Source organism: Typopeltis vanoorti, chromosome 21 (genome assembly GCF_054136105.1).
Source record: "Typopeltis vanoorti isolate ZY-2024b chromosome 21, IOZ_Tvanoo_1.0, whole genome shotgun sequence".
Classification (NCBI taxonomy): domain Eukaryota; kingdom Metazoa; phylum Arthropoda; class Arachnida; order Uropygi; family Thelyphonidae; genus Typopeltis; species Typopeltis vanoorti.
In genome coordinates, this window is record NC_143569.1 from 79,334,574 (window position 1) to 79,360,916 (window position 26,343).

The following is a 26,343-nucleotide window of genomic DNA, read 5'->3' on the forward strand; positions in this document are numbered from 1 at the left end:
GAGTGTATGTATAATAGTTTGGGTCTCCCATAATGAGTCTCTGAACTGCATGGAGATACCATATAATAATAAAAAGAACTGAGTAGTCTCTGAATCAAACCTACCAATAAAGAATTTAAAAAATATAAATATACATTTTGTAAATGATAATTATTGGCAGATCATATATGCAAAACATTAGAAATCAGCATAGAAAACTAAAATTATATGACATTTAATACTATACATACAAAAAATGTTTCCTCAGTGTAGCACACAAACAATTTTGATTACATTTGGAAGAGCAATTCCCATATAGCTGAAGTCCTTGCCTTCATTTTTAATGCATTATTGGCTGGCACAGACAGACTCAACTTATACTGTAGACAGACAACAGCCACTGATATGCTAAAAATCATTCATAAGACATGAATATAGCAAAGAAATCTTGTATGTAGGACTACTTTTGTATTCTGTGCAGTTTAAAGACATTTGCAAGGAAATGATGAATGTTGCAAAGCATTCTACCATTAAACCTAAATTACAAGACTTAATTGGCAATAGAACAAAAGTGATGTTTTATTTTATTTTAATCAGTTTTGCAAAAACAGCTGATGCATCATTATACAATTACTATTATTTTATAATTCTGCATTATTACAAAACAGTATAAAAAGAAAATAACTCATGGAAAGTCTATTAAGAATGTGAAAGAGTGACATGATAACTAAAAAAAAAAAAAAAATGAAGCTCACCTGGGTAATTAAAAATTAAAACTTTTTTCACATTTTACTTTAGATCTACTGAAACAGTGACTTTTAGCTGTACTTCATGGATGGGTGGTTGAATGTGCTTCCATAACAGTGATCAAAGTAAATAAAAAATATGTCACATATCTAGAACTCTCCCACATACATAGTTTTTCAAGCATTAGTTCTGGACTGAAGTAAAGGAGTTTTATCATCACAGTAATTATAAGAACTTGAAAAATTCTGACTAGAGCTCTGTTCACAACGTAATGAATTTTTGAAAGAATCATATAAGCATTCAAAAAAAGTCCTCGCCACTGGCATTTCTGATTCGTGGAAATCAAAGTCAGCAACTTCAACAGAATACCTGTTTTTATTATGTATGTAAACAGCAACACCAACAGAAATGATTATCACTGCCATAATACTACATACAACTGGAATAATTATCACAGACAACTGTGGCTGATTAGACACTGAAAAATAAATAAAATTAACAGTTAAAAGTAATTCATAAAAAAAAATTGATATTTTAAATGAAACATACTATTTAATACGGTATTTAAAATTTAAATACTTAATAACATTGAAGTGATTGCTTCTCTTGGTAATTCAGATCACAGTCTTATCTGAGTTTCATCTCTTGTGGAACATCCTCCCCTCAGCTATCCATGAGTGTGTACTTTTGACACAACAGCAATAAGTACACACTCATGGATAAGTACTCACTCCTGCTTTCCATGGTCAGACTACTGTTTCTGTTCTTCAGATTCAGATACTTCTCGCACTTTTAGTTATGGAAATTATCAATGCTGGAATAGAGGTTTTTATTCTTCACTCCATTCAAAATTCCCAACCTATATTCAAACCATGGTTTTCCAAAAAAGTGTACCAGGACAGTCTAAAATAAGAAAACAGCTTATCCAATGTGGCTTGAGAAACTCCAGCTTCACAGCCTACATTAAAGCTTGCAATAATTGCAAGCTTCAGTGTTCATCTATCTTGGAATAGAGGTTTTTATTCCTCACTCCATTCAAAATTCCCAACCTATATCCAAACCATGGTTTTCCAAAAAGTGTACCAGGACAATCTAAAAAAGAAAACAGTTTATCCAATGCTTAAGAAACTCCAGCTTCATTCACAGCCTACACTGCAGCCTTTTTAATAATTGCAAAGCATTATTAAAAAGGCTAGATCTTATTTTGGTAGGGATAAACGTATCAAGCTCACCAATTGTTCCAATGGCAGTCATTGCTTCTGGTCCTTTACAAGAGACACTGGGTGTCAGTTTTGTCTATCTCTGTGCTTCCACTTCTTTCTCACTCAAAGAATCATTCTTCACATCTAACTCCTACATATATGAAGGCAAATCATCTCCTTTACTTGGAACATTGAAATGTATGTCTTAAGCAGCCACAGAAAGCCATCAGAAGAATCTCGAACAACCTGAAAACAAAAAAAAAGAGGCTTCTAGCTCCTGATGTTATCCAAAGATGATAAGGTGTACTAGGTTTAGTGAGTCTGCAGTTTAACTGTAAAAGGAAACGATGTTGGGCAAATGCTATATGCCTAAGGTTTAGCAGAAATGGGAAGCATAATAGATGCTAGTTCTGCTGAATAGTGCCCATGGAAATATCTGTACAAAAGACACAATATGGAAAATGACTCTATGAGACAGTGGCTGGAGAGAATCTGTGAATGAGAGCATCCACCGAACAATCTCTTCTGAATCAAGAATTTTTATACAGGTCTTAGGTTTTGAAAAAAGGTTGCCAAGTTTTCTGGAAGCTGAAGAGGTGATTATGCCACTGTATAAGTTTGACTATAAAGATGAGGGGAGAGTGCTTGCATCATAAAAATCTGTGGGTAGGATTTGAGGTTAGTGAGAGAAAATCATTTAAATATATATATAAAGAAGAGGATGGGTGAAATTACAGAGCCCTGAAGGAAATGCATTAACAGGAAAATCTGAAAAGGGAACACTTTCCACCATCATATGTAGTCAATGAACCTGTGAGAAAACTGGCAATCCAACATTAAAGGGAGGACGGCAGACAATAACATAGCAATTTGCTTAGAATCCCTCATTCCTTTTTGGATAAAGACCATTGTATTCCCATGATTTCTGAAGTATTTGTCTTAAAAGTGAAAATCTGATCCTAACAACCTCTAGTTTGCCTGAACCCACTTTGTTCTCAAGCCTCCCTGAAACAATTTTTCTTTTGAAGTATACTTGCATAAATCTTACCTGGAACTGCCAATAAGGAAATTCTTCTGTAATTCTCACATTTCCCTTTTTATAGATGGTTACTATAAAAGCAGTATTCCAATACTACTCTAGTTCTGGAATTTCACTTCCTGCCCATGATTTCTATATTATGCAATGAAGTAAACAGTAAATCTTGCATATCTCTATATTTGAATATTTTTGGTTGATTATCAACTAAGTAGAGCTTCTTTTCCACATTTGAGGTTATTGGCGATTTTGTGTATACCACTAATATTGATATGTACTGCTGATTGCATCCCTTGTGAAAGTTTCCTACAACTATTCTATCACTTCTTGTTTAATTTAGCAATCTTTCAAATTAGTGCAGACAAGTAGATATCTTCAATTTTATATCCAGTTTATCTCTAATTCCTTTTATAGTACTCATTCCTCCATTTCTAGCCTTTCAGAACAATCTCAAGATCATTTTATCCCCTTCCCAATATTTATCTTCGTTATTCTTACCAAGGCTTCTCATGATTTTGTTCAGCTAATTTACACACGATACTTTGCTTTCTTACATTTTTCTTTGTATTCTTTCGAGAACATGCTGATTTACTTATTGGAAACTTTCAATATTCCTTCTTTTCCATACCCTACCTACCTTTAACTTCCTGAGAACAGTACGGGGTTCTGATTTTTCTATCCTTGCAGAAAACTTCACCAATGCTTCCCGATAAGTCTCTAAGGTTAGATTCTTGTCTTCATACTCTTTAATATTTTCCTGAGTAACCTTTGTATACTAGTCTACAGTCCATTTCTGAAAGCTGCTGAAAGTTTTAAAAGCTGTTTTATTTTTTTTAAAAACTTTATTACTAATTTGTCATTTCAATATGTCATTCATTGGAACCCAAGTCTTTTCAACCAAAGGGTATTGTTGGTAATGAATGAATTATGCAGGCTCACTAATTGTAGTGTCTTGACACCATATCACATGCTTATCCTGATCTACAAAAGTTAAATACTGTTGTTATATTCCCATGATTTCTCAACAACTTGCCAAAGTAAAAATCTGATCATAACAATCCTCATTTGGGTTGAAATAGCAGTCTGATTCTTTTTAAAATGTGTGTATACAGTAGATTCTGGTTAAATGGGACACATCAGCACTAGAATATTCTGGCACAATTAACTAGCTGCCCCAGTCATGCAAGCGAAGTTTCATGTTAATAGTTAAAAAGACTGAGCGACAAATCACTTATTCAAATTAATGACAATAGTGAAATATATACATATATTTAAATTTTCCTCATTGTCAATATCAACAGAGACCTGTTTGTTTTTCAATGTAATCCTATTAGAACAACATACACAACACATTAGAAAACATTTGATATTTAAACATTAAATATATATAACTTGAATTTAATATGTCTACATTTCCAACTAGATAACCAACCATCTGTTGCTTTAAAATCACCATGACTCAGCTTGTTCCTCTGACTTCTTTTTTAACATTGAACCACTGATTTAGGGCATCCTCAAAATCATCCTCCCCCTCTTCTCTATGGTGTGTCCATTCTTCTAACAGTTTATCTTGCTGTTGTATCAAGCACCCAACTGTAGATTTCAGCCAGACAACAATGATCGCATTTAGCAAATGGCCTTTGATTTGATCTGGTAAGGCAATTTCTTCAGATAGTGACAAATTTTTATGTGGCATCTTGGTAAGAGTCCAAACTTTTATCATCATCATCATCAAATTCCTGACATGTACCCTCAAGGGGTGTACAGGATGTGATAGTACTACATGAAAAATTTACATCATTACTAACTTCCTATCTACAATTTTCCTCCAAATCAGTCTGTTACTTGTCAAGACTCCAACATTATCAGATCTTATATTTCTATTGTCTAAGGCACTTTGTACCATATCAATCCATCTATATCTTGGTCTTCCTCTGGGTCGTTTTCCTGCCAACCTGGCAGAGAACACTTGTTTTGCTAATCTTTCCTCACCCATTCCATTTAAGTGACCATACCACCTGAGATTAGCTCTGCTAACGCATTCCTGGATGCTGACAATGTCAAGTTCTTTCCTAATATCCTCATTTTTAATATGATATTGCCATTGATGCCATCTGTTCACGCCTCTAATCTTTCTGAAAACTCTCATACTTCACCCAGCTCTCAGATCCATGAGTTAAACCTGGTTTGAACACTGTCTTGTGTTCAGCTAATTTAGTGTTCCGACTAATTTCTCTCTCATTCCATATGAATTTATTCAATTGACTGCCTACCATACCAGCTTTGTTGATTCTGCTGTCTATTTCCATATTTAATTTACCATCTTCACTAAAAATCGTACCTAAGTAGCTGAAATGTTTTACTTGTTCCACAGGTTCCCTATTCACAACACAGTTGACATTTTCAACAATTGTACCTATTTTCGTTGTCTTTTTAATGCTGACCTTCATACCATATCTATTACAACAGTTATTCAATTTAGTCAGGGAATCTTGCAAACTTGTAGCGGATTTATTTTGAAGTATAACATCGTCTGCATAAAGCAATGAGCTGAGACCAACATCTCCAATTCTGAAATCATGTTTAATACCACTTTCCTTCATAATGTGATCCATATAGATAATGAATAACAGAGGGGATAAAGTACATCCTTGTCTCACACCAGATTTAACATTAAACCATATTCCTGTACTTCCTTCAATTCTAACTGCTGACTTACAACTCAAATAAAGACTAAGTATTGCTTGATATAATGCCCCATTGACACCATATAATTGTAGCGTATTGAATAGCTCCTCTCTTGGCACCTTGTCATATGCCTTTTCCAGATCGACAAAACTTAAATATAGATCCCTGTTATATTCCCATGCTTTCTCAATTTTTTGTCGTAAAGTGAAGATCTGATCCTGACAGCCTCTATTTGGCCTGAAACCAGCTTGTTCTTCCACAATTCTTCTCAAGCGTTTCTCAAGTATACTTGCATAGATCTTGCCAGGGAACACTCAGTAGGGAAATACCTCTGTAATTCTCTTTATGTTGGAGGTTTAATGGATTTTTTACAACACTCAAAAAGAATTAAAACAGAATTTAATACTTCCTATATTTCGTCCTAGTCACTAGGACATCAACGGGGATTACAAAAACAATTAATGTAACATGCACACAAAAACTTACAATACTAAGCCCAACCACGTGGGTGACACTAAAGTCCTATCTAGGTGGAGCGCCCTCTAAGGGCAGTAGTAGGTGGCCTGGAATGTAAGGTGGGACCTCTGGTGATGAGCGTTTCCCAAATCTTCGGAAGCTTAATGCAACCGTATTTGTTAAGATTTGGTTGGTTTCTGAGAGCTGCTGCTGCTGCTTCTAAGAAAAGTCTCTCTTTCTTGAATTTGCTGTGGTGCTTAATGCAACAAATACGGTTGCATTAAGCTTCCGAAGATTTGGGAAACACTCATCACCAGAGGTCCCACCTTACATTCCAGGCCACCTACTACTGCCCTTAGAGGGCGCTCCACCTAGATAGGACTTTAGTGTCACCCACGTGGTTGGGCTTAGTATTGTAAGTTTTTGTGTGCATGTTACATTAATTGTTTTTGTAATCCCCGTAGATGTCCTAGTGACTAGGACGAAATATAGGAAGTATTAAATTCTATTTTAATTCTTTTTGAGTGTTGTAAAAAATCCATTAAACCTCTAACATAATGTCCTCACAGCACTTAAGCCTCTACACAAGAATCTGTAATTTTCACATTTGGTTTTATTTCCCTTTTAATATATGAGTACTATTAGAGCTCTACTCCAATCATCGGGAATTCGTCCCTCTGTCCAGGCTTTCTGAACTATGCACTACAGCCACTGTAAGACTCTTATACCACCATACTTCAGCATTTCTGGTCGAATATCATCTACTCCTGCTGCCTTTTCACATTTCAAGCCTTTGATGGATTTTTCTACTTTAAGTATGGATATATATTCCTGACTGTATGCCTGTTGAGTGTTTTTTATCACTGTGCACTCACTGCTTGTTTCATTTAGCAATTTTTCAAAGTAATTATTCCATACTTCAAGGTTATCTTTTTCTCCTGTTTTCATGTCACCTTTATCATCTCTAACTCCTTTTACAGTACTCTTTCCTCCATTTCTAAGCTTCTTCAACAACCTCCAGATTAGCTAGTTTTAGACAGTGTTTAGCTTCTTACATTTGTCTCTGTATTCTCTAAGAGCAAAAGCTGACTTATTTGCCAGGAACTTTTGATATGCTTTCTTCTTTTCCTTCTGCCTCTTTAACTTCCTGTGTCCACCATGGAATTCTGATTTTTCTATCCTTGCAGACAACCTCACCACATGCCTCTGGCTGAATCAATCAGGGTTTTCTTCAAGGCTTGCCACTGAATCTCCAAGGTTTGGTTCCTGTTCTCAAACTATTTCATTTTTTCTTCAATAATCTTTGTGTATTTTAGTCTACAGTTCACATCTGAGAGCTGCTCAACTTTTATTCGCTTTAAAACTTTCTTACATGTTATTCTTTTCAATATGAAATTCAATTTTATCCTGCTCAAGACTAAATAGTGATCACTTCCAATTTCAAATAATTTGTACACTCTGGTGTCCTGCACCAGGGAGAAAACATCACTATCAACAATAACATAGTCAATGAGACTTTTCTTATTCCTTACTTCTTCTCTCCATGTGAATTTGTGCACATTTTTATGTTGGAACATGGTGTTAGTAATAACCAGTCCATGTCCTGAGCAGAAATCCAACAGGTATTTGCCATTATTATTAGCTTTGCTCTTTTCTCCAAATTTTCCCAAAATATTTTTGTATGGCTGACAATCATTTCCTACTCTGCTATTTAGATCCCCAACAAGGACCAACTTTTCCTTTTTCATTGTGTTAGTTGCTTTTTCTAAAGCTTCAAAAAATTCCTCCACTTCTACCTTAGTAGAACCTTCTGTGGAACCATAGGCACAAATAAGTCTCATTGTTCAATTCCCCATTCTGATATTTGCCCACATCACTCTACTTGAGACTGCCTGCCATTCAAGAAGATTAGCCTCGTATTTTGTGTTGAATACTATGGCTACTCCTTCTTTCCTTGATTGTCATTTCCTGAATATAACATTTTGTATTTATTGCTCAGAAAGATCTCACCAGTTTTGGTCTTTTTTGTTTCAGTCACCCCTATTATGTCGATCTGGTACTTATCTAATTCTTCAGCTAGCTCCATTTCTTTGCCATTCAGGTTTCTTATGTTGATAGTACCGATCTTTAGCTTTGGTGATGTTGAGTTTGGGGTGTGCTTTCAGATTTGTTCTAGTAGCTGACTTTTCGATGTTCGCCCTGGTTCCCTGGAGAAAACTTTATAAATTTAAAATTAAAAACAAAATGATCAAAAAACAGAGCACTAAAAAATCTCTACTTTTCTGATTAGGCATTGCTTAGCATGAAAGATGATACAAGTGCATTCAACTAATGATAGCTAGAAACAGCCTTCCCCTTTTTTTTTGAAAGGGGGGGGGGGGCTGTCACCAGCATTTAGGAATATTTATTTATTGGAAGATGGCAGACGTTTAGTGAGACCTCATAGCAGACTGAAACTGATACATTTCGGACTATTAATTTTGTTTTGTGAGAGAATGTAAAGATATTTACTTCAATAAGGAATTTGTGTTTGGAGTCTCCAATATGGTGAAAATAAACCAACAAGACCAAATTCTCCTGAACGGAAACAGACACTAAAGAGCAATAAACTCAATTCTTGCTTTATGAGTTTTTTTTTCTTTTTCAAATATCAACAAAATCAAATACATAAACATTAATTGCAATTGGTTCAAGCAGATATGACTGTCTCATTCAATGATATTACAAAGAGTGATTGTGCTATGCTTCATTTTCCTTGTATTCTCTTATTTCAAATTTAAATCTCTTATTAATACTGTACAGCATGCCAAAAATGACATAATACTGCAGAGGGTGATGTAAATAAAAAGAAATAGTGAAAAGGGATAATAATGAATTATAATCTTGTTGCTTATAAGATCATAAGCAAACATGCAGTTAGAATGACTGCTAAAAATCTTTGTGCTATTTAAATATCATCTAAGTGCTTCAACTATGTACAATTTTAAAGGATATGTTTTCATTTCTTTGGAGACAAATAAATCAATATTTAATCATAAACTTTTTTGTTGACCTTGATTTAACATTACAATGGACAAATAAATTTGAGTGAGAAATAAATTCCCACTTTATGTATTTTCATGTTTACAAGTGCACTAGGATTTAACGCATAAAGTCAGAAACTGCCTGTATATTCAGAGAACTAATTACTGGTTTTTGCAATCTTTCTAATTGAAGATAGAGAACTTTGAGAAAGCTATTTGAACTAAAGATGACAAGTTACGTTGCCGTTATCTCTATGAATACATATCAAGTATATACAAAATATTTGCTGTTTCTCATCAAAGCACAGGGAAGCAATTCTTATTTATGTTACATTTGACAACAGAAAGCTAGTAAAAATTCAAACCTAAAATGTAATATTATCATGGAATTTTGCACACTCTTGAAGGTACATATAAAGAACAATGATGATAATTATTGCATGTTTTCTCTTTCTTTTTTGGGAGGGGGGTCACATTATAAACTGATTATGTGATAAATTTTAAATAAATTCAAGTAAATTCTGTGAGCCACATGACTTCATCAAATTCTGGTTTGGGGAGTTTATCTGCTCTTCACATTTGAGAAGAGATGGCAGAGAGACTATATATAAATGTATAATTCAAATTTAATTAAAACACAATTCATTCTCCCCCCCCCCCCCAGGTAATTATCCATGCTCTGCTGTTTGATGCATTTTGGAGTTTAAGAAATGAAATATACTTACCATCATAAACTTGAACATCAATAAGCCTTGTCTTAACACTTACATCATTTTCTATCCGAAGAAAGAGTTTATGAGAGCCAAGAGAAAAATAACGTTTTATGTCCAGGTGTGTCTGAGTTGTCATAAATGCTGGGCAAGATTTATTAGTCTCTGTTTCATTATTTTTAAGCACAAACACGCAGTAATTAAAGGGCCCACTGGATGAAAGAGAAGGGAAAAAAGCTTTCATCAATTTTTTTATAACAAATGATTAATAAAATCTTATGTGATATCAAAAAATAAAAATCATGATATACAGAAAAATGCTGAATATCAGATATGGAGAATTGAAGAAATATATAACATCTGACTAAATTAAGTGGTTTATAGCTAATTTAACTATATATATATATATATATATATATAGGTAATGGGATTGTGATATAATACTCAATTTTTAATGAGAAAAAAAAACTAAATATTTACAAACATAATTAAAAGAAAACATGAAACTAGTAGGTGCAGAGAAGAGATCACCAAATGGTCTGGATGTATGAAACAAAACTGCACATTTTTCCAAATCAATAGCATTCAGTGACTGCCTTAATGCAATTTTGTAGTCTTCACATAACTTACTGTTATGGTTTTAAGGGTGTGCATGGAAAGCGGGTGGGGGACAGCCACTACTAATTCTTTCACAAATCTCTGATCAATCCACCTAGATTTGAAATTTCCTCTGAGCCTTTTTTTTCTCTCTGAATCTGTCTGGGTCACAAATAACTTTTTAGCTAACCTTCCTCGTAAGTTCTGTTTAATGGTGGATGTTAGACCATCTCAGATCAGCTTTGCTCACATATTGCTGAAAGCTAATAACATCAAATTCTTTCCTAATATCCATCATCATCAATGCTAACAATGTCACATTCCTATCTAATATCATTGCTTTTAATATGATTCTGCCACCAATGATGCCATCTGTTCACTTATATAATCATTCTCAGAATTTTCATATCTGTGGTCTGCAATCAATGATCAATCATTTTTATTTCTAATATAGTTTTCAGATTTGTTAAGTTAAAATTGGTTCGAATACTCTCTCTGTTTTATAAACAGTCAGTTTAGTATTTTCACTAATTTCTCTCTTATTCCCTATAGCTTTATTTAGCTGATTTATATTCCATATAAATTTATCTAGCTTTCATCCTTTGTTAAGAGTCAAAGCTGATTAACCTGCAGGAGACTTCCAGATAGCCTTTTAAGGAATGTGGAGAACAAATTAGTGCTTTTTACCTAATGTCTAATATCTAGATACTGAATGAACAAGGATGGAGTGAGAATTTGGGATTTAGACAACCAAACTGTATTCATCACGGCATAAACCAAAACAAAACGATGGTACAACATGAAGAGAATATACACACCCACATATACACAGTAATTCCTCCATTATTAGATCATTATTATTATTATGGGCAACTCCAAGGAGTCGACAGACTCATCGAGGGAGGCCCTAACATCATGTCAAGAATAACTTTGTATCATCAGCATATTCGTCTTTCTCACAGTATCTATTATACCTCGCCTTAAACTCATTCATGGTCATAGCACCCACAACAGACTCTGGCAGCTTATTCCACCCATTTACCAAGTAAAGAACTAGCTCTAACACCCCTGTTAAAAACATTTTTGCCCAGCTTCCATGTATGGTCCCTAGTCCTCCCGCCAACAGCCCTATTCTCAAAAATATCTTCTGGATTAATCTCATAGAAACCCTTCAGTAATTTGAATGTCTCAATCATATCACCCCTTTTCCGCCTATTAACCAATTTTTGCAACCCACAAATCTTCAATCTGTTCTCATAAGGTTCATTCCTCAGATCTTCCACCATCTTGGTCACTCATCTCTGGATCCTCTCCACCTCCTCCCCATCAAGAAGAAACCCTGGCGCCCATATCTGGGCACAGTAGTCCAGGTGGGGTCTTATCAGGGCTCGATACAGAGGAACAATAACTTGTTTGTCTCTGCTCATTAAAGTATTTTTCAGTAACCAAGTGATTTGATGAGCTGTTTTAGCCACTTTTGCAATGTGTCCCCTAAACTTCAACTCCCTATCCACCAACACTTCCAAATCCCTGGCCACATCTATCTCCTGGAGTACGGTTCCACCAATGTGATATACTGCTGCTAATCTTTTCACTCCAAAATGCATAACCTTACACTTTGCCACATTAAATTGACATCCATTTTCCTTAGCCCAGTCCTCCAAACTATCCAAATCATCCTACAAAATTTTGACATCCTGTGCACTCACTATTGCTCTACCCAACTTTGTATCATCAGCAAACAAGTGAACACTTCCTCTCAGATCCTTTCCTATATCGTTAATAAACAAATTGAAAAGTAGTGGTCCAAGAACAGAACCCTGCAGCACACCACTAGTCACAAGCCATCTTTTGGACTCCACTCCTGAATAAACTACTCTCTGGTATCTCTCCATCAACCACCCACCTATCCACCTCACCAACCCTATATCCATTCCCATATGTTGCAGTTTACTGATTAGCATACCATGTGGTATCCTATCAAAGGCCTTGGCAAGTTCCAGTAGAATCACTGAAAACCCATTACCCTTATCCAGTTCAGTCATTACTGTGTTATAAAACATGAGCAAATTACTGAGGCAGATCTACCCTCCCATTTTCATCTATCCAATCCTGTATTCTTCTCTTGACTAGTTTCTCCAAGACCTTGACAACGATTCCTGATATGCTAATCGGTCGGTAATTTACAACAGCAGTCTTGCAACCTCCTTTATGCAGTGGAACTATTTTCCCCTCTTTCCACCCCCTCAGGACTAACCCAGACCCGAGACTCAGATTAAACAGAATGGTCAAAGGTACTGACAATTCTTTAGCCACTTCACATACGACACAAGCTGGTATACCATCCAATCCCACAGATGTATTGACATTGAGGTTTTGTAATAGACCACTCACCTCCACCTCATTCACCACAATTCCCGTATAAACTTTTGGTTCATTCATTCATTTCTGCAATGTCACCACCTGGATGATATACTCTTGCAAAGTGCTCACTCAGTCACTCAGTTTCCCAAATCAACTATATCAACTGATTCAGTTACCTCCCTACGATCGGCATTCTTTAAAATCATTCTGCCATATACATTTTTTCTTCTACTTGCAACATATCGAAAAAACTGTTTAGGACTGTCTTTAGCCTGTATGCCCAATGTTCTTTCGTAATCCTTTTTTTGCTTTTCTTACCATACTCGTTACCCTTCTGACCTGGGCTTTATACTGTTCGTGTGTCTGCCGGTCATCTTTCTCCTTAAATTCCCTCCATAGTTGTTTCTTTTTTTTGCAGCTCAAGCTTAATGGTGTTATTCATCCATTTAACTCCTACTTTATTATTCGGACTCTAGGTATACAGTCAGCCATTGCTTCATGCAAACACTTCTTAACCGCTTCCCATGCACTGTCAACTTCTAGTCCTTGCAATTTTACATGCCATGGCACTGTACCAATCAATCTCCTAAGCTTGTCATACTTACCAGCCCGTTAATTCCACATGTACCCTGTCTTAATTGTAGATTCAACACCTTCAGCCACCTCCCAAGTAAAGATCATATGACCATGTTGCCACCATTTGGTGGCAACCTGGTCATATTTGTTACAGCCAAATTCTCAGATGCAATTACTAAGTCAAGCACTCTCTGACCCCTAGTATTTTCCATTACATGTTGTTGCAGATAGTTATCCCTTAATAACCACATAAAATCCAATTCCTTCCTCCCATGTGTCCTCTCCTCCTTCCAATCAATGTAACCATAGTTGAAATCTCCCATAATAATTACCCTCCTTCCACTCATATCTTATATTTGCTTATGCATACTATCTCCACCATCTATTCCATCACTTGGTCTATAGCAGCACCCAACTGTATATTTTGTTCTGCTAGTTTCACTCTCACACCTTATAGCCTCAAATGTACTCTTATCTCTATCCTGTGGTTCCACTTCAATTCTCCTTGGCTGTAGCTCATCCGTTATCATCAATAACACACCTCCCCCCATTTTATTCTCCCTGTCTCTCCTGAACACACCATACCCCTCACATTCAATCCCACTAGCTGTATCATCTTCTGTCAGCCATGATTCACTAATGCCAATAACCTGTGGTCTGGAAGTGCAAACCAAGGCCAAAAATTCTTCCTTCTTGTTCCTAATACTTCTGGCATTTGTATACATGAACTGAAGAAGCCGATTTGTCCCATCCCTATTTTGATGCCTTATACTAACTATCCCATTCTGATTTGTGGTCTTTCCTACTCGCTTGGGCATATTACACACTCAACTGTTTCCCTAAAATCTGCATATCTACTCCCCTCCCCCCTTAATAACTCTAGTTTCCCTGGTTCTGTACATTCACTTCCACCACATTCAACAACACCTTTTCAAATCTCTGCACACCAAATCCATTCAAATGTAATCCATCCATTTTATATAAATCCTTTTGCCCATCGAACCCATTCCACACCACTCATCAAACATAATTCACGCATAAAGTTATTAGCAATTATGGCCCTCCTTCTATACTCTTCACTGCCATGCTGTGGCAACAGACTCACCTAACTCTCTACTCTTTTCTTTTGCTACCTCAAGCAATGTCCTCACTCATAGCCTTTTTGTTTCCTTTCAAATCATTTGTACCCGCTACCACTATCAGTTCCTTCACCTGCTGCTTTTGCATTCTAATTGACTCGCTTACATTCTTTACAGTCGCACTGGGTTGGTACGATTTTGTTAAACTCTCAACTAACACACCTCTTTCTAGGGAATCTCCATACAACACATGCTCTTTCATTTTGTTTACACTCATTATCATACCCTTATTTTTTCTATCATACTTTTGGCAATTATTAGTCGGTACGCTTGTTAAAGATTTTTGTCACCGTTCCAGTTGCTGGTTAACTTCATGTATTGCTCCGCGTAATAGAGCTATTTCACTCATTGCGTCAGTGTCATCACTTTTATTTTCCGATGATTCATTCAATCGTTCTGTATACTTAACTTCATTCTCTCTTACAATGCCACTCTCACAGCTATCAGGTACTACCTCTCAAATATCCTCATTCATACCTCGAATAACGCTGTTATCTAGATTCTCACTTCCGACAATGTTATCACTCACATGACCTGAAACACTCTTTAAATCCTCACATTCTTTACACTTTTTGCACACATTCACTCCACAATCGTTGTTTAACCAGACTCCAACCGCTTTCCTCGATGCATACATTTCGCAAACGGTACACTGAATCAAGTCTTTTATGTTAAGATTTTCAGACAAATATGGCGACCTGGATGCCACCTTTTATTCCTCTTTATGGGAGCTATGTGCACAGATAATCGATCTATCAATTTACTATTAAATACTCAAAAACACACACAAAAATCACCTAGACACGTTATACTAAAAGTAAACAATACTATGCAAATTCATCAATTTTTACTCAAAATATCACTTATCTGATCAGGAGCTATCCTGACACTACATACTATATAGCCCTCTCCAGTGGCATTATAACTGAAGAATCAGTTAATTGAAGATACAATTACATGGTGCCATACCAGAAGTTGTTTGACTAACTAATCCATTTAAGTGAAGATTTTGTTATTTGACGGTCAGATTGGTTGGTTGGCTATCTTCGATTTACAGTTTAAGTAAGAAAAGCTATGAGTCTAGTCTATCATGTCTGTTAATCCTGTTTTTCTGGATGGGTTATCTGTTTTGTGGGATGAAACGTGTTTCATCCCACAAAATCTCACACCAGCTCCATATGATACGAAGGTTGGGTAACGGAGAGATTACTGTCTCGGTGTTTAAGAAATTTAAAATGTGTAATGAGAAGAAATTTATTTTTCTCACTGAGTACACAGGTTTGAAAGAAAGAAGCATTTCAAATTTGTTCTGTTGTCACTAACAAAATTGTGATTTCTAGTCTTATTCAATTAAGGAACTGTATATTTTACCTTGAAGATGTGAACTTTAATGCAAATTCTGTACATCAACACAAAGAAATCGGGTAAACTGTTTGTCGTTTAGAACAGGAAAGGCATCATCTAATGCCCACTAGTTTGTAAGTTCTCACTGTTCAGCAAACCTTACTACTAATTATCATAAGGTATCTTTTGCTTGTATATCAGGGTGAAAAACCAGATTCAAAATCATACCACCTTTGTGCAAGGCTGGCTAACTTACCTTTAGAGGAAAAGCCTTTATAAATGTTCCTAATGTCCAAGTCTAGATTTAACCCTATCTAGGACATTAGGAAAGGTCATTCTCTCCTAGATGAATTCAAAGTTGATAATTTCTGGTCCATATAACATTGAATTAACTGCTACCACAGTATATAGTTTAATAAACTATATGTTTTTTTTTTTTTTTTATCTCAGTGCTTAAAAAAAAAGTAAACAGAAATAACTACATATCAAAAAACTATAAAGGTTAGTTTAATTTAAAAATGAAATATTAAAAAAAATGTTAATGACTAGAACCAAGGTTTAAATAAAAAAAACTTTAATTACACTACTAGTTTTGTCTAAAAATTAGACTTCACCAGGTGTTAAATAAAAAACTTTAATTACACTACTCTTCTTCTTTCACTACGCATTATTCCCACTTCCTATGCAGGGTCCACGTGTTACTTAGATGCGACTCTTTGTTAGTACCACTCCCAACAGACCTGTCGCCTAGCCTGCCACTGGGGGGGGGGGGGATATTTTTTGACTGTAGAAGTGTATGATCATGGGGCCAGTTTGCCTGCTTGCGGGATGAAAAACGCCAAATAAACTGGCGGAAAAAATCCTACTGCACAAGACCGACTAACTTGGCTATGGCTGAGGAAGATCCTCAAGTTCCTCACATCTTTGACGGGAATCGAACCTGGGACACTCCTTCCCCAGGTATATGATTGCGAAGCGCAAAGTCACTAGGCTAACTGCGCGTTAGCCTAGTGGCTTTGCACTTATGAGAACTTATAATACTACTAGTTTCATCTAAAACTTCATCACCTGATGAAGTCTAGTTTTAGATGAAACTACTTTGTTTTGTCTAAATTAAGTGTTAGATACGTTACTCTGTGTTTTAAAAAATCAATTCCATTAGATTAGTTACTGGTATTTATATGTTTATCTCGCACCTGAAGTCTAGTTTTAGATGAAACTAGTAGTGTAATTAAAGTTTTTTTTATTTAAACCTCAGTTCTAGTCATTAAAAATTTTTTAAATATGATATCAAACCGAGTAAATCTTCAAACACACACACACACATTAGATTAATTACAACAAAATAATTTATTATAATATGCTTATTTACTTGTATTTGAAAATTCAAAGGTCTATGAGTTTGTGAACTTTTAATACAGGATGTCCATAAATTTCATTCTGGCATTAGGAGCATATATCCACTCACTACTACAATATCCACATTACTGTGGTTTTTGTTTTGCAATGCATGAAAATAAAATCGCAATCAAATCCACTTGATTATGATTTTCTGAGGCACAAGGTTTTATTTTAGTTGAAATGAGAACAACTTCATATTGTGTATTAGTGACAATATGTACTTAGGGATAAGGCACTGAAACCTTAAGATGTCATGACAAAATAAATATTAAACAGATACATGCACTTAATGTATATTTTTATACTGACCAAATGTTTGAACCTGTTCACACCTCCTGGGGTAACAAGATTCCATATAACTACAACAAAGCTAACAGACTAGAAGGAATATGGAAGTTTTTTCACTTGGCTATGCTACTAATTATATATTGGGTTTTATCTTTTATCCAAGTGTTAGCAAACAAAGTTTGCACCTGAAGTACTTTCAGGACTGGGGCAACTTGCAGGAAAGGTGATATAAGTTCTCATCACTTGCCTTAATATCTCCCATAATGCAAAGCACATCTCTAGGACATGTATATAGGGTGTGACACCCTTTGACAACTCGTATGGGTAAATATGACTTCTCCATTACTTGAACCTTAGTATCACCACCTCTGGGTCTGGCTCCCACTGATGAGACCTCAATAAAGGTCGAAACCAGTCTGGGTAGTGGCTTTTCCCTTAATGCATAGTATTATACATGTCTGCAAGGAGATTTGCTTTGCATTATGGAAGATACTAAGGCAAGAGATAAGAACTTATACCACCTTTACCACGAGTTGCTCCAGTCTTGAAAGTACTTCAGGTGCAAACTTTGTTTGCTAACACTTGGATAAAGGATAAAACCCAATATATAATTAGACTAGAAGAAAATAATTTTGAGATCCATAAAAACAACACTAGTATAAAATGGTAGGATAAAAGTAATCTTACTTCACACATTTACTCAGAACATGGCAAAATGGATTGCTCCATCAAGACAATCAACAAATGGATTGTCTCAATGCCTTATCTGGAAGACACTCTCTTAACAAGGATGATTCAGGAATTTCCTGAGGGTACACTTTAATATATATACATCTTAAACAGAAACCAGAACCTCGTTCTTCATGATATTTGGAATCTCTCATGCATTTATGCAATGTGTCGGTTCTCTATTATGCTAATGACCATGTAAAATGACATACATGAACCAATGCATATTTCAAAACAACTGTTGTTAGAATTGTTCAGATTTTCTGTATATTCTTTAGTACATTTTTCTTAACAAAGCTGTTAGTTAGCAAACAGTAAAACATGTAGAAATTGTATTACTATATTAAATCTAAAACTAAATCCCATATATGCCATTTCTGTTAACCATTGTCCTAATAGTTTGGCTTCAATATATCAAAAGAAACTTAAATAATCAAGACTTTGATTTTTTTAAATTCTGATTTGATTTTTATGGTGCAAAACATCCAAGGTCATACTGCCAGGACAAAGGTTAGAGCGGTACATATGGTAAATAGTTAGTAGAACAATCACAAACATCCATGTCCTCAGTGGGATTCAAACCCATAGCCTCTTGGCTGGAGAGCAGATACACTAACCACTCAGCCAACCAGGCCGGTATAACCAAGACCAAAAGTCTTCTAGTTCTGATTATATTTCCCTCCCTATTTGTACTCAAATGTCGTGTTCTGGAATTAACACCCATCCTGTATATCTCTGCACCCTGCTGTATATCATAGATATCATCAAATTCATGCCATGTGCCCTCAAGGGGGTGTACAGGATATGATAGTACTACATGAAATATTTACATCATTACTAACTTTCTGTCTACAATTTTCCTCCAAATCAGTCTGTTATTTGTCAAGACTCCAACATTATTAGATCTTATATTTCTATTGTCTAAGGCACTTTGTACCATATCAATCCATCTATATCTTGGTCTTCCTCTGGGTCATTTTCCTGCCAACCTGGTGGAGAACACTTGTTTTGCTAATCTCTCCTCGTCCATTCTATTTAAGTGACCATACCACCTGAGATTAGCTCTGCTAACGCATTCCTGGATGCTGACAATGTCAAGTTCTTTCCTAATATCCTCATTTTTAATATGATATTGCCATTGATGCCATCTGTTCATGCCCCTAATCTTTCTCAGGACTCTCATATCTGCAGTCTCTAGTCTTTGGTTAAGTGCTTTACTTCTGACCCAGCTCTCAGATCCATAAGTTAAAACTGGTTTGAACACTGTCTTGTACAGCTAATTTAGTGTTCTGACTAATTTCTCTCTTATTCCATATGAATTTATTCAATTCACTTCCTACCATATCAGCTTTGTTGATTCTGTTGTCTATTTCCATATTTAATTTACCATCTTCACTAAAAATCGTGCCTAAGTAGCTGAAATGTTTTACTTGTTCCACAGGTTCTTCATTCACAACGCAGTTGACATTTTCCACGATTCTGCTTATTTTCATTGTCTTTGTATTGCTGACCTTCATACCATATCTATTACAACAGTTATTCAATTTAGTCAGGGAATCATGCAGACTTGTAGCAGATTTATTCAGAAGTATAACATCGTCTGCATAAAGCAAAGAGTTGACATTAACATCTCCAGTTTTGATATCATGTTTAATACCACTTTCCTTCATAATCTGATCCATATAGATAATGAATAACAAAGGGGATAAACTACATCCTTGTCTCACACCAGATTTAACATTAAACCATCTTCCTGTACTTCCTTCAATCCTAACTTCTGATTTACAACTCAAAGACTAAGTAATGCTTGATATAATGCCCCGTTGACACCATATAACTGTAGCATATTGAATGGAGCATTCAATACGCAGACAGGAATGAAGCATTACTAACAGAAGAGTTGGAAATCAAAAATAGATGGAAAGAATACTGTGAGCAACTGTACAGCAGAGTGGATAAAGAAAATGTGGAACCCTCTCAACAGGAAAATTTTGATTCGGAACCTCCTCCGCTTAGGCATGAAGTTGAAAGAGCAGTTACGCAGCTTAAAAGCCATATGACCCCCAGATGCAGATGAAATCCCAGCAGAGTTAATTAAAGCCACAGGGGATGGAGGGATAAGAGCATTTCATAAATTGATTACAAGGATATGGGAGACAGGATCATGGCCTAGAGACTGGAAGAAGTAGGTTTTCACCATTACATATGAAAGGTGATATAAAGGAGTGCAAGAACTATAAGTTTAATATCTCACGCAAGCAAAATTTTATTGAAGATCATACTAAATAGGATTGAGGCCAAAGTTTTCATACCATTACATATGAAAGGTGATATAAAGGAGTGCAAGATCTATAAGTTTAATATCTCATGCAAGCAAAATTTTATTGAAGATCATACTAAATAGGATTGAGGCTCAACTTTACCTTTCCTAAAACAAGCAGGTTTTAGGAAAGGTAAATGCACCGGAGATCAGATCCTTTACCTTAGATAGATTATAGAAAAATATAAAGAATTCAGACTCCCTTTGGTAATGTGTGTTTCTTAGACTACTCTAAAGCTTTTGACTATGTTGAGCATGTGAAACTGTGGGAAGTAATGAAAAGAATGAGTTTTCCTTAGCACACTATCAGGTGGATAGCCAATTTGTACAGGGAGCAAGAAGCCATGGTAAGACAGGTGTTGGATTGACTGACTGGCTTCAAGTTGGAAAAGGAGTTGGGCAAGGATGTTTACTTTCTCCTCACTTGTTTCGTATATATGCAGAGGACATCATGCATGAAACATTGGATGATCTCAGGACAGGAATTAGTATAGGAGGTAATTTAATCAGTAATCTCAGGTATGCTAATGATACAGTAGTACTCCTTTGTAATGACATGGAAGAACTAAGACTAATTCTTGATAAAGTTAACAAGATCAGTAATAACGGACTTCAACTCAACCCTAGCAAGACAAAGATTATGGTTTTCAAAGGAAATACAAACAGAGAAGCTCTTGAGAAACAAGTGTACCTTAATGGAGAAAGAATTGAGGAAGTCAGCAAGTTTGAGTACCTGGGATCCATTATTAATGTGAAGAATCGCTGTTTCAGAAGATATCAGAAGGAGGTTAGGAATCGCTAAAACAACAGTCAGAGATCTGTCTAAAATCTGGAAGGATGGATCTATCTCCATGGGAACAAAGTTGAGGAGTTTGGATGCAGTTGTTTTTCTAACAGTGACTTATGGATGTGAGACTTGGAACCTAAAGAAGTCAGATATCTGCTTTTGAGATGTGGTGTTACAGAAAGCTGTTGATGATATTCATATACTGAAAGAACTACAAATGAATGGGTGTTAGAAAAGATCAGTAGAACTTTAAGGCTCCTTAAGGATATTGACAAAAGAAAGTTAAAATATTTTGGACACATAGAAAGGATAGAGGGGAGGGGGGGACTTCTCAGAACAGTAATAGAAGGTAAAGTTCCTTGAAAAAAGAGGAATGGTTAGACAATCAATGAGATGGATGGATGGTGTGTGTGTGGAGTGACTGATCATCAGAGAGTTGAGGCCGCCAGAAAAGCAAACAACAGGACTACGTGGCAAGGCCTGGTGTGGCACATCACCGAGCATCGGAGTGACCATACAGCATCTGTAGATGCCCAGTGAACATATAGATAGATCAATCAAGTCATCCGTTATGGAAGACCATGAAGATAAATGTTTGAGCAATAAGAGGTGAAATGGAGTATATATATTATCAGAAAAAAACTAAGTCTAGTGAGAGGAGGTCACTTACATTATTGAATGTAATGTAAGTGACCAAGGATCCCTTGAGTATCAGTTGCTGGAAATCTGGTCATCCAATTAGAAAGGATAAGAAAACAAGGAACAATTTGCTAATTCAACTTCTATGAAAAACCTTCAAATGCCTTAGAAGTGTAACATGTTTCTCAGTTGTGTTCATAGTTGGGTGATGTGAAGTAGATTTGCTGTATAGCAAAATAGTGATAGTTGCCAATTAACAGATGTTGTCACTTGATGAAGAATTTGACTGGTGACAACTATTATTTATTATTATTTTTGTGAGAATGAGAATACGAGGTAATAGTTTGGTGTCCGACTTTTATTCCCTATTTATTTATTTTTTGGAATGTGCTGAACCCTTGGCCTTTTTCTATGCTAAAGAAGAGATGCTAGATGAGCATTAAAGAGTGCAAGGATGATACATTAGTTCAAAACTAATGTATCATCTCAAGACAAATGTCTTGAGCTAGACATGCAGGGAGGGGAAGGATCATAAAAGCATGAAGACGAAACTGCTATTCTAAATCATTCAAAATTTTTCTTATAGCTTTCTGGCAAAAAATGGTGTGGGGGGGGAGGAAGTAAAGAGAACATTAAATATATATATGCCATTCTTGATATAGTAATAGATGATTTGCTTAGGTTACCTACTGAGGATTCACAATGAAGAAGGGAACAGAATACCAGGAGGTGGGCAGCATTCTTTGGGTGTTATGATGGTAATGTCTGAGTGAGAAAGAGAAATGGAAGGTCAGAATCATGCCCAAATGGTCTTAGTAAGTGACCAAAAGGTGTGACTGCCATTTCAGCAGGAGGTAAGTTTTTTGCACTTTTGCCTTCTCATAGTCAAAGACCCAAAGTACCATTCAAGAAAGAATTATTTCAGTGATATGATTAGAGCAAGTGAATAAGAGACTGGAAACAGCAATGAAACATTACTAGGGGAAGAGCATTCCACAGAAAAGTAATGTTTGAACAAGGTTCTAAGACACAGAGAGAAACGACACTGCTGGTATATTGAAAGAATAACTGGTTAAGAAAAGATCACTGGCATTGAGAGCATGTCAAAGATTATTTAGTATTCTGGTGGATAATCCATTAGATGTTGATTATCACTCATGTTGATGTTTAACGGAGAACATAGATGTCTAAAGATAATAATTCTTCTTCTTCTATTGGCACTACAGCCCCATGTAGTGCCTTGGTCTCCCATTTTTTGGTTTTCATAACTCACTACAAGGTGAGGTCATTATCCCCACACTCAACCATGTGTAATTGTCTGTGAAGCACTGTGTTCTTAAGACCAGTTTGCCAGCTTTGCGGGAGAAAAAACCAAAGTTAAACTGGGGAGAAAAACCAAGCAGTCCACGCCCAAAACCGGCTAACTTGGCTATGTCTGATCCTTTCGGTGACGAGAATCGAACGTAGGACACTCCTTTCCCAGGCATATGGTTGCGGAGTACGTAACCACTCGGCTAACCATGCGGACAAAGATAATAATTAACTTACTAAATTTATTTAGCTAATTACATTATTATTATTGACACCTCCAGGGAGTCAAAGACTCATCGAGGGAGGGCACCTACTCTACAACTCTCCATCTCCACCACTCAACCTCATCCACCAATTGCATTATCTACACCAATGCCATCTACTGTCCACCACCACCACCACCACTAGTATTTTCACAGACAATCAAAAACATCCATGCCCAAGGCTAGATTATTAAGCCAGTAAAGATGCTTGGCCACCAAAGCATCTTTAGAGGCATAAAGAAATATACTAAGCACGTGCACACAGGCATCAGTAAAGCAAATACAAACTTAAGTTGTACTAAAGTGCAACTTCAGTTTTGCAACCTAACTCTTTCTCAGTTTAAGTTACTCACTGTATAAGAAGTTTCATAAGAGACCAGTCACAAAAATGTCAGTTGTGGCTCATCTGAAACTGAGTTTCAGTGAATATGTACTTGCATTACTAAGGGAGCCTATATGGAAATTTATTAACAAAACACGTTATCTGATAAACCTCTTTCTGCAGTAACCCTAGGATCCATAATGAACATCTGAGTTCTAAATCTTTTTATATAATCTTCAACTATGATATCTTTATATACATTGTGTAAATATTTTAAATTATTAAATAAAAATAATTTAATTCAAATTTTACAAGAGTTAAGTTCACATTTTGTTTAAAAATCATTTCCAAAAAGTTGAACAATATAGAGTTATTCTGGAGATAAATAAAAGAAAATAAACTTAATAATAATTGATATATAAAAATATGTAATTACATACGTTCCATTCCAGCTTGCATGTAAATTAAAAAGCTGACCTCTGTGCAGAACTGGTTTCATATCCAGTTGAAGAATTTGGATGGAATCTAGGAAGGAAAAAATAAACATTGAAATGCCAAATATCAAAACTGAATGAGGTGATGGTGTTCATATGTTTATATATCAATTTAACTTTGCTTCAAAGTTTTAAGATCAGAAAATGTCTTAGTTAATAATGTACCCATTCCTTGAAGTTTCAAATTAAGTTCATTAGGATATGTTATATCCACAAACAAAAACTATTGTAATGTTGCTGGTATGACCACAAAATAATTATTAAATTAAAATGTATTTATTTATTTATTCAACTAGTTTCCTGTGTACTATGGCATACTTCATAAGGATAAAGTTACTTTTCAGTTTGAAAACATAGCAGCAAAATGATTTTTAGTACAGTAATGGTATAGTTGTTAGAGTGATAGAGCTTATCATATCCAGATGTCACATAGATATACTTTATTGTTGATCTGCGTTGTATAATGCCTATCATAACCTGGTTTTGTTTATTTTAGACATTCTATAGACTGACACACACACAAAAATTTATTAACAAATAACAATGGAACAGTTTTTCATCCTTTCTGTCATGAAACTGTCTATTACAGATGATAAATAAAAAAATCTTTTAAACGATCTCCTCAACCACCTCAGTCAAAATAATAACCAATATTCATCATATTCTGTTTCAATATCTTCCAAAAATGGATAGTATGTCAGTGGACATTGCATAAAATGTATTTCACTGATGAAGTAACATCTATAATATTCTGAAATGAAAAAATGTTGGTGCATCTAATGAATGATGCAGTGAAAAACTATCAGAATTTCAGAGCTAACTCTCATAACTTCTCCCACTTAAGTTGTCTTAGAACCATGCATCTTTCTTCCACAATCTATCAATTAACTCTATAATAAACACTTAGGAATCAAAGGAATAGTCTATTAAATATAGTGGATAGTTAGCTACAGTGGTGAATTTCATTTAGCAGGACAATGACGCCATATCTGGCTAAGATTTCTTGGTAGTTTGTAAGGGTAGACAATTCATTATTGCATATCCAATTCCAAAAAAAAAAAAAAAAAAAAAAAATTTTTTTCTTTTCATTTGGTGAACAATTGAAGTTGTTCATCAAATTCAAATGGAAAAAAAAAGTAATTCTCCATAAATGACAAAGGTGCTATGAGTCCATAAATCAATATTAACAACTACACAATATTCATGATATTATGCTTTCAAGAACTGAGTGTATAACCATGATTCTACTCATATAAATTTGCAGTGAATTCTTTATATACACTTTGCTACAGTTCAGGTAGATAGCATTATGACTTGAATTTTTTTTTTTTTTTATAAATCTCAACATGTCTGTTCAGCCACAGATAATAAGCACTGCTTCATAAATTTAAATCAACAATGCTTGCTTATCTGTGGTAACAGAAATATTTTGAAATTACAAGATTACAAATACTGCATATTCAGCAAACATTGCATTAAGAATGCAATGTTTCTTAATGAAGTTTTGTAATTAATCAATGAAGCTTTCAAAATGCTGAATTTATTTATTATTATTATAACACCTCTAGGGAGTCCAAAGACTCATTGAAGGAGGGCACCTGCTCTACAACTCTCCGTCTCCACCACTCCACTAACTGCAACTACCTTCATCTACACCAATGCCATCTACCACCACCACTATTTTCACAAATCACAAACATCCATGCCCACAGCGGGATTCGAACCCACAGCCTTTTGGCCGGAGAGGGGATACGCTAACTACTCGACCAACCAGGCCATACCACTATTTATCTTAAATTCATCATATCAAATTCCTGACATGTACCCTCAAGCGGTGTACAAGATATGATAGTACTACATTAAAAATTTACATCATTACTAACTTCCTATCTACAATTTTCCTCCAAATCAATCGGTTACCTGTCAAG

At 35.5% G+C, this 26,343-nt stretch overlaps 1 protein-coding gene across 1 annotated transcript in view; it reads right to left on the reverse strand.

Moving 5' to 3' along the window:
- Positions 1-279: 279 nt before the first annotated feature.
- The window catches only part of LOC150095021 (uncharacterized), a 79,039-nt gene continuing 52,975 nt past the window's right edge, over positions 280-26,343 (reverse strand). Inside the window, exons 4-6 of the mRNA XM_090411415.1 lie at positions 24,362-24,446; positions 9,857-10,053; positions 280-1,204 (exon numbers count right to left, since the gene is read on the reverse strand). Of these exons, the coding sequence (XP_090267541.1) occupies positions 903-1,204; positions 9,857-10,053; positions 24,362-24,446 (584 nt within the window). The 3' untranslated portion in view covers positions 280-902. The remainder of the gene's footprint in view (positions 1,205-9,856; positions 10,054-24,361; positions 24,447-26,343) is intronic.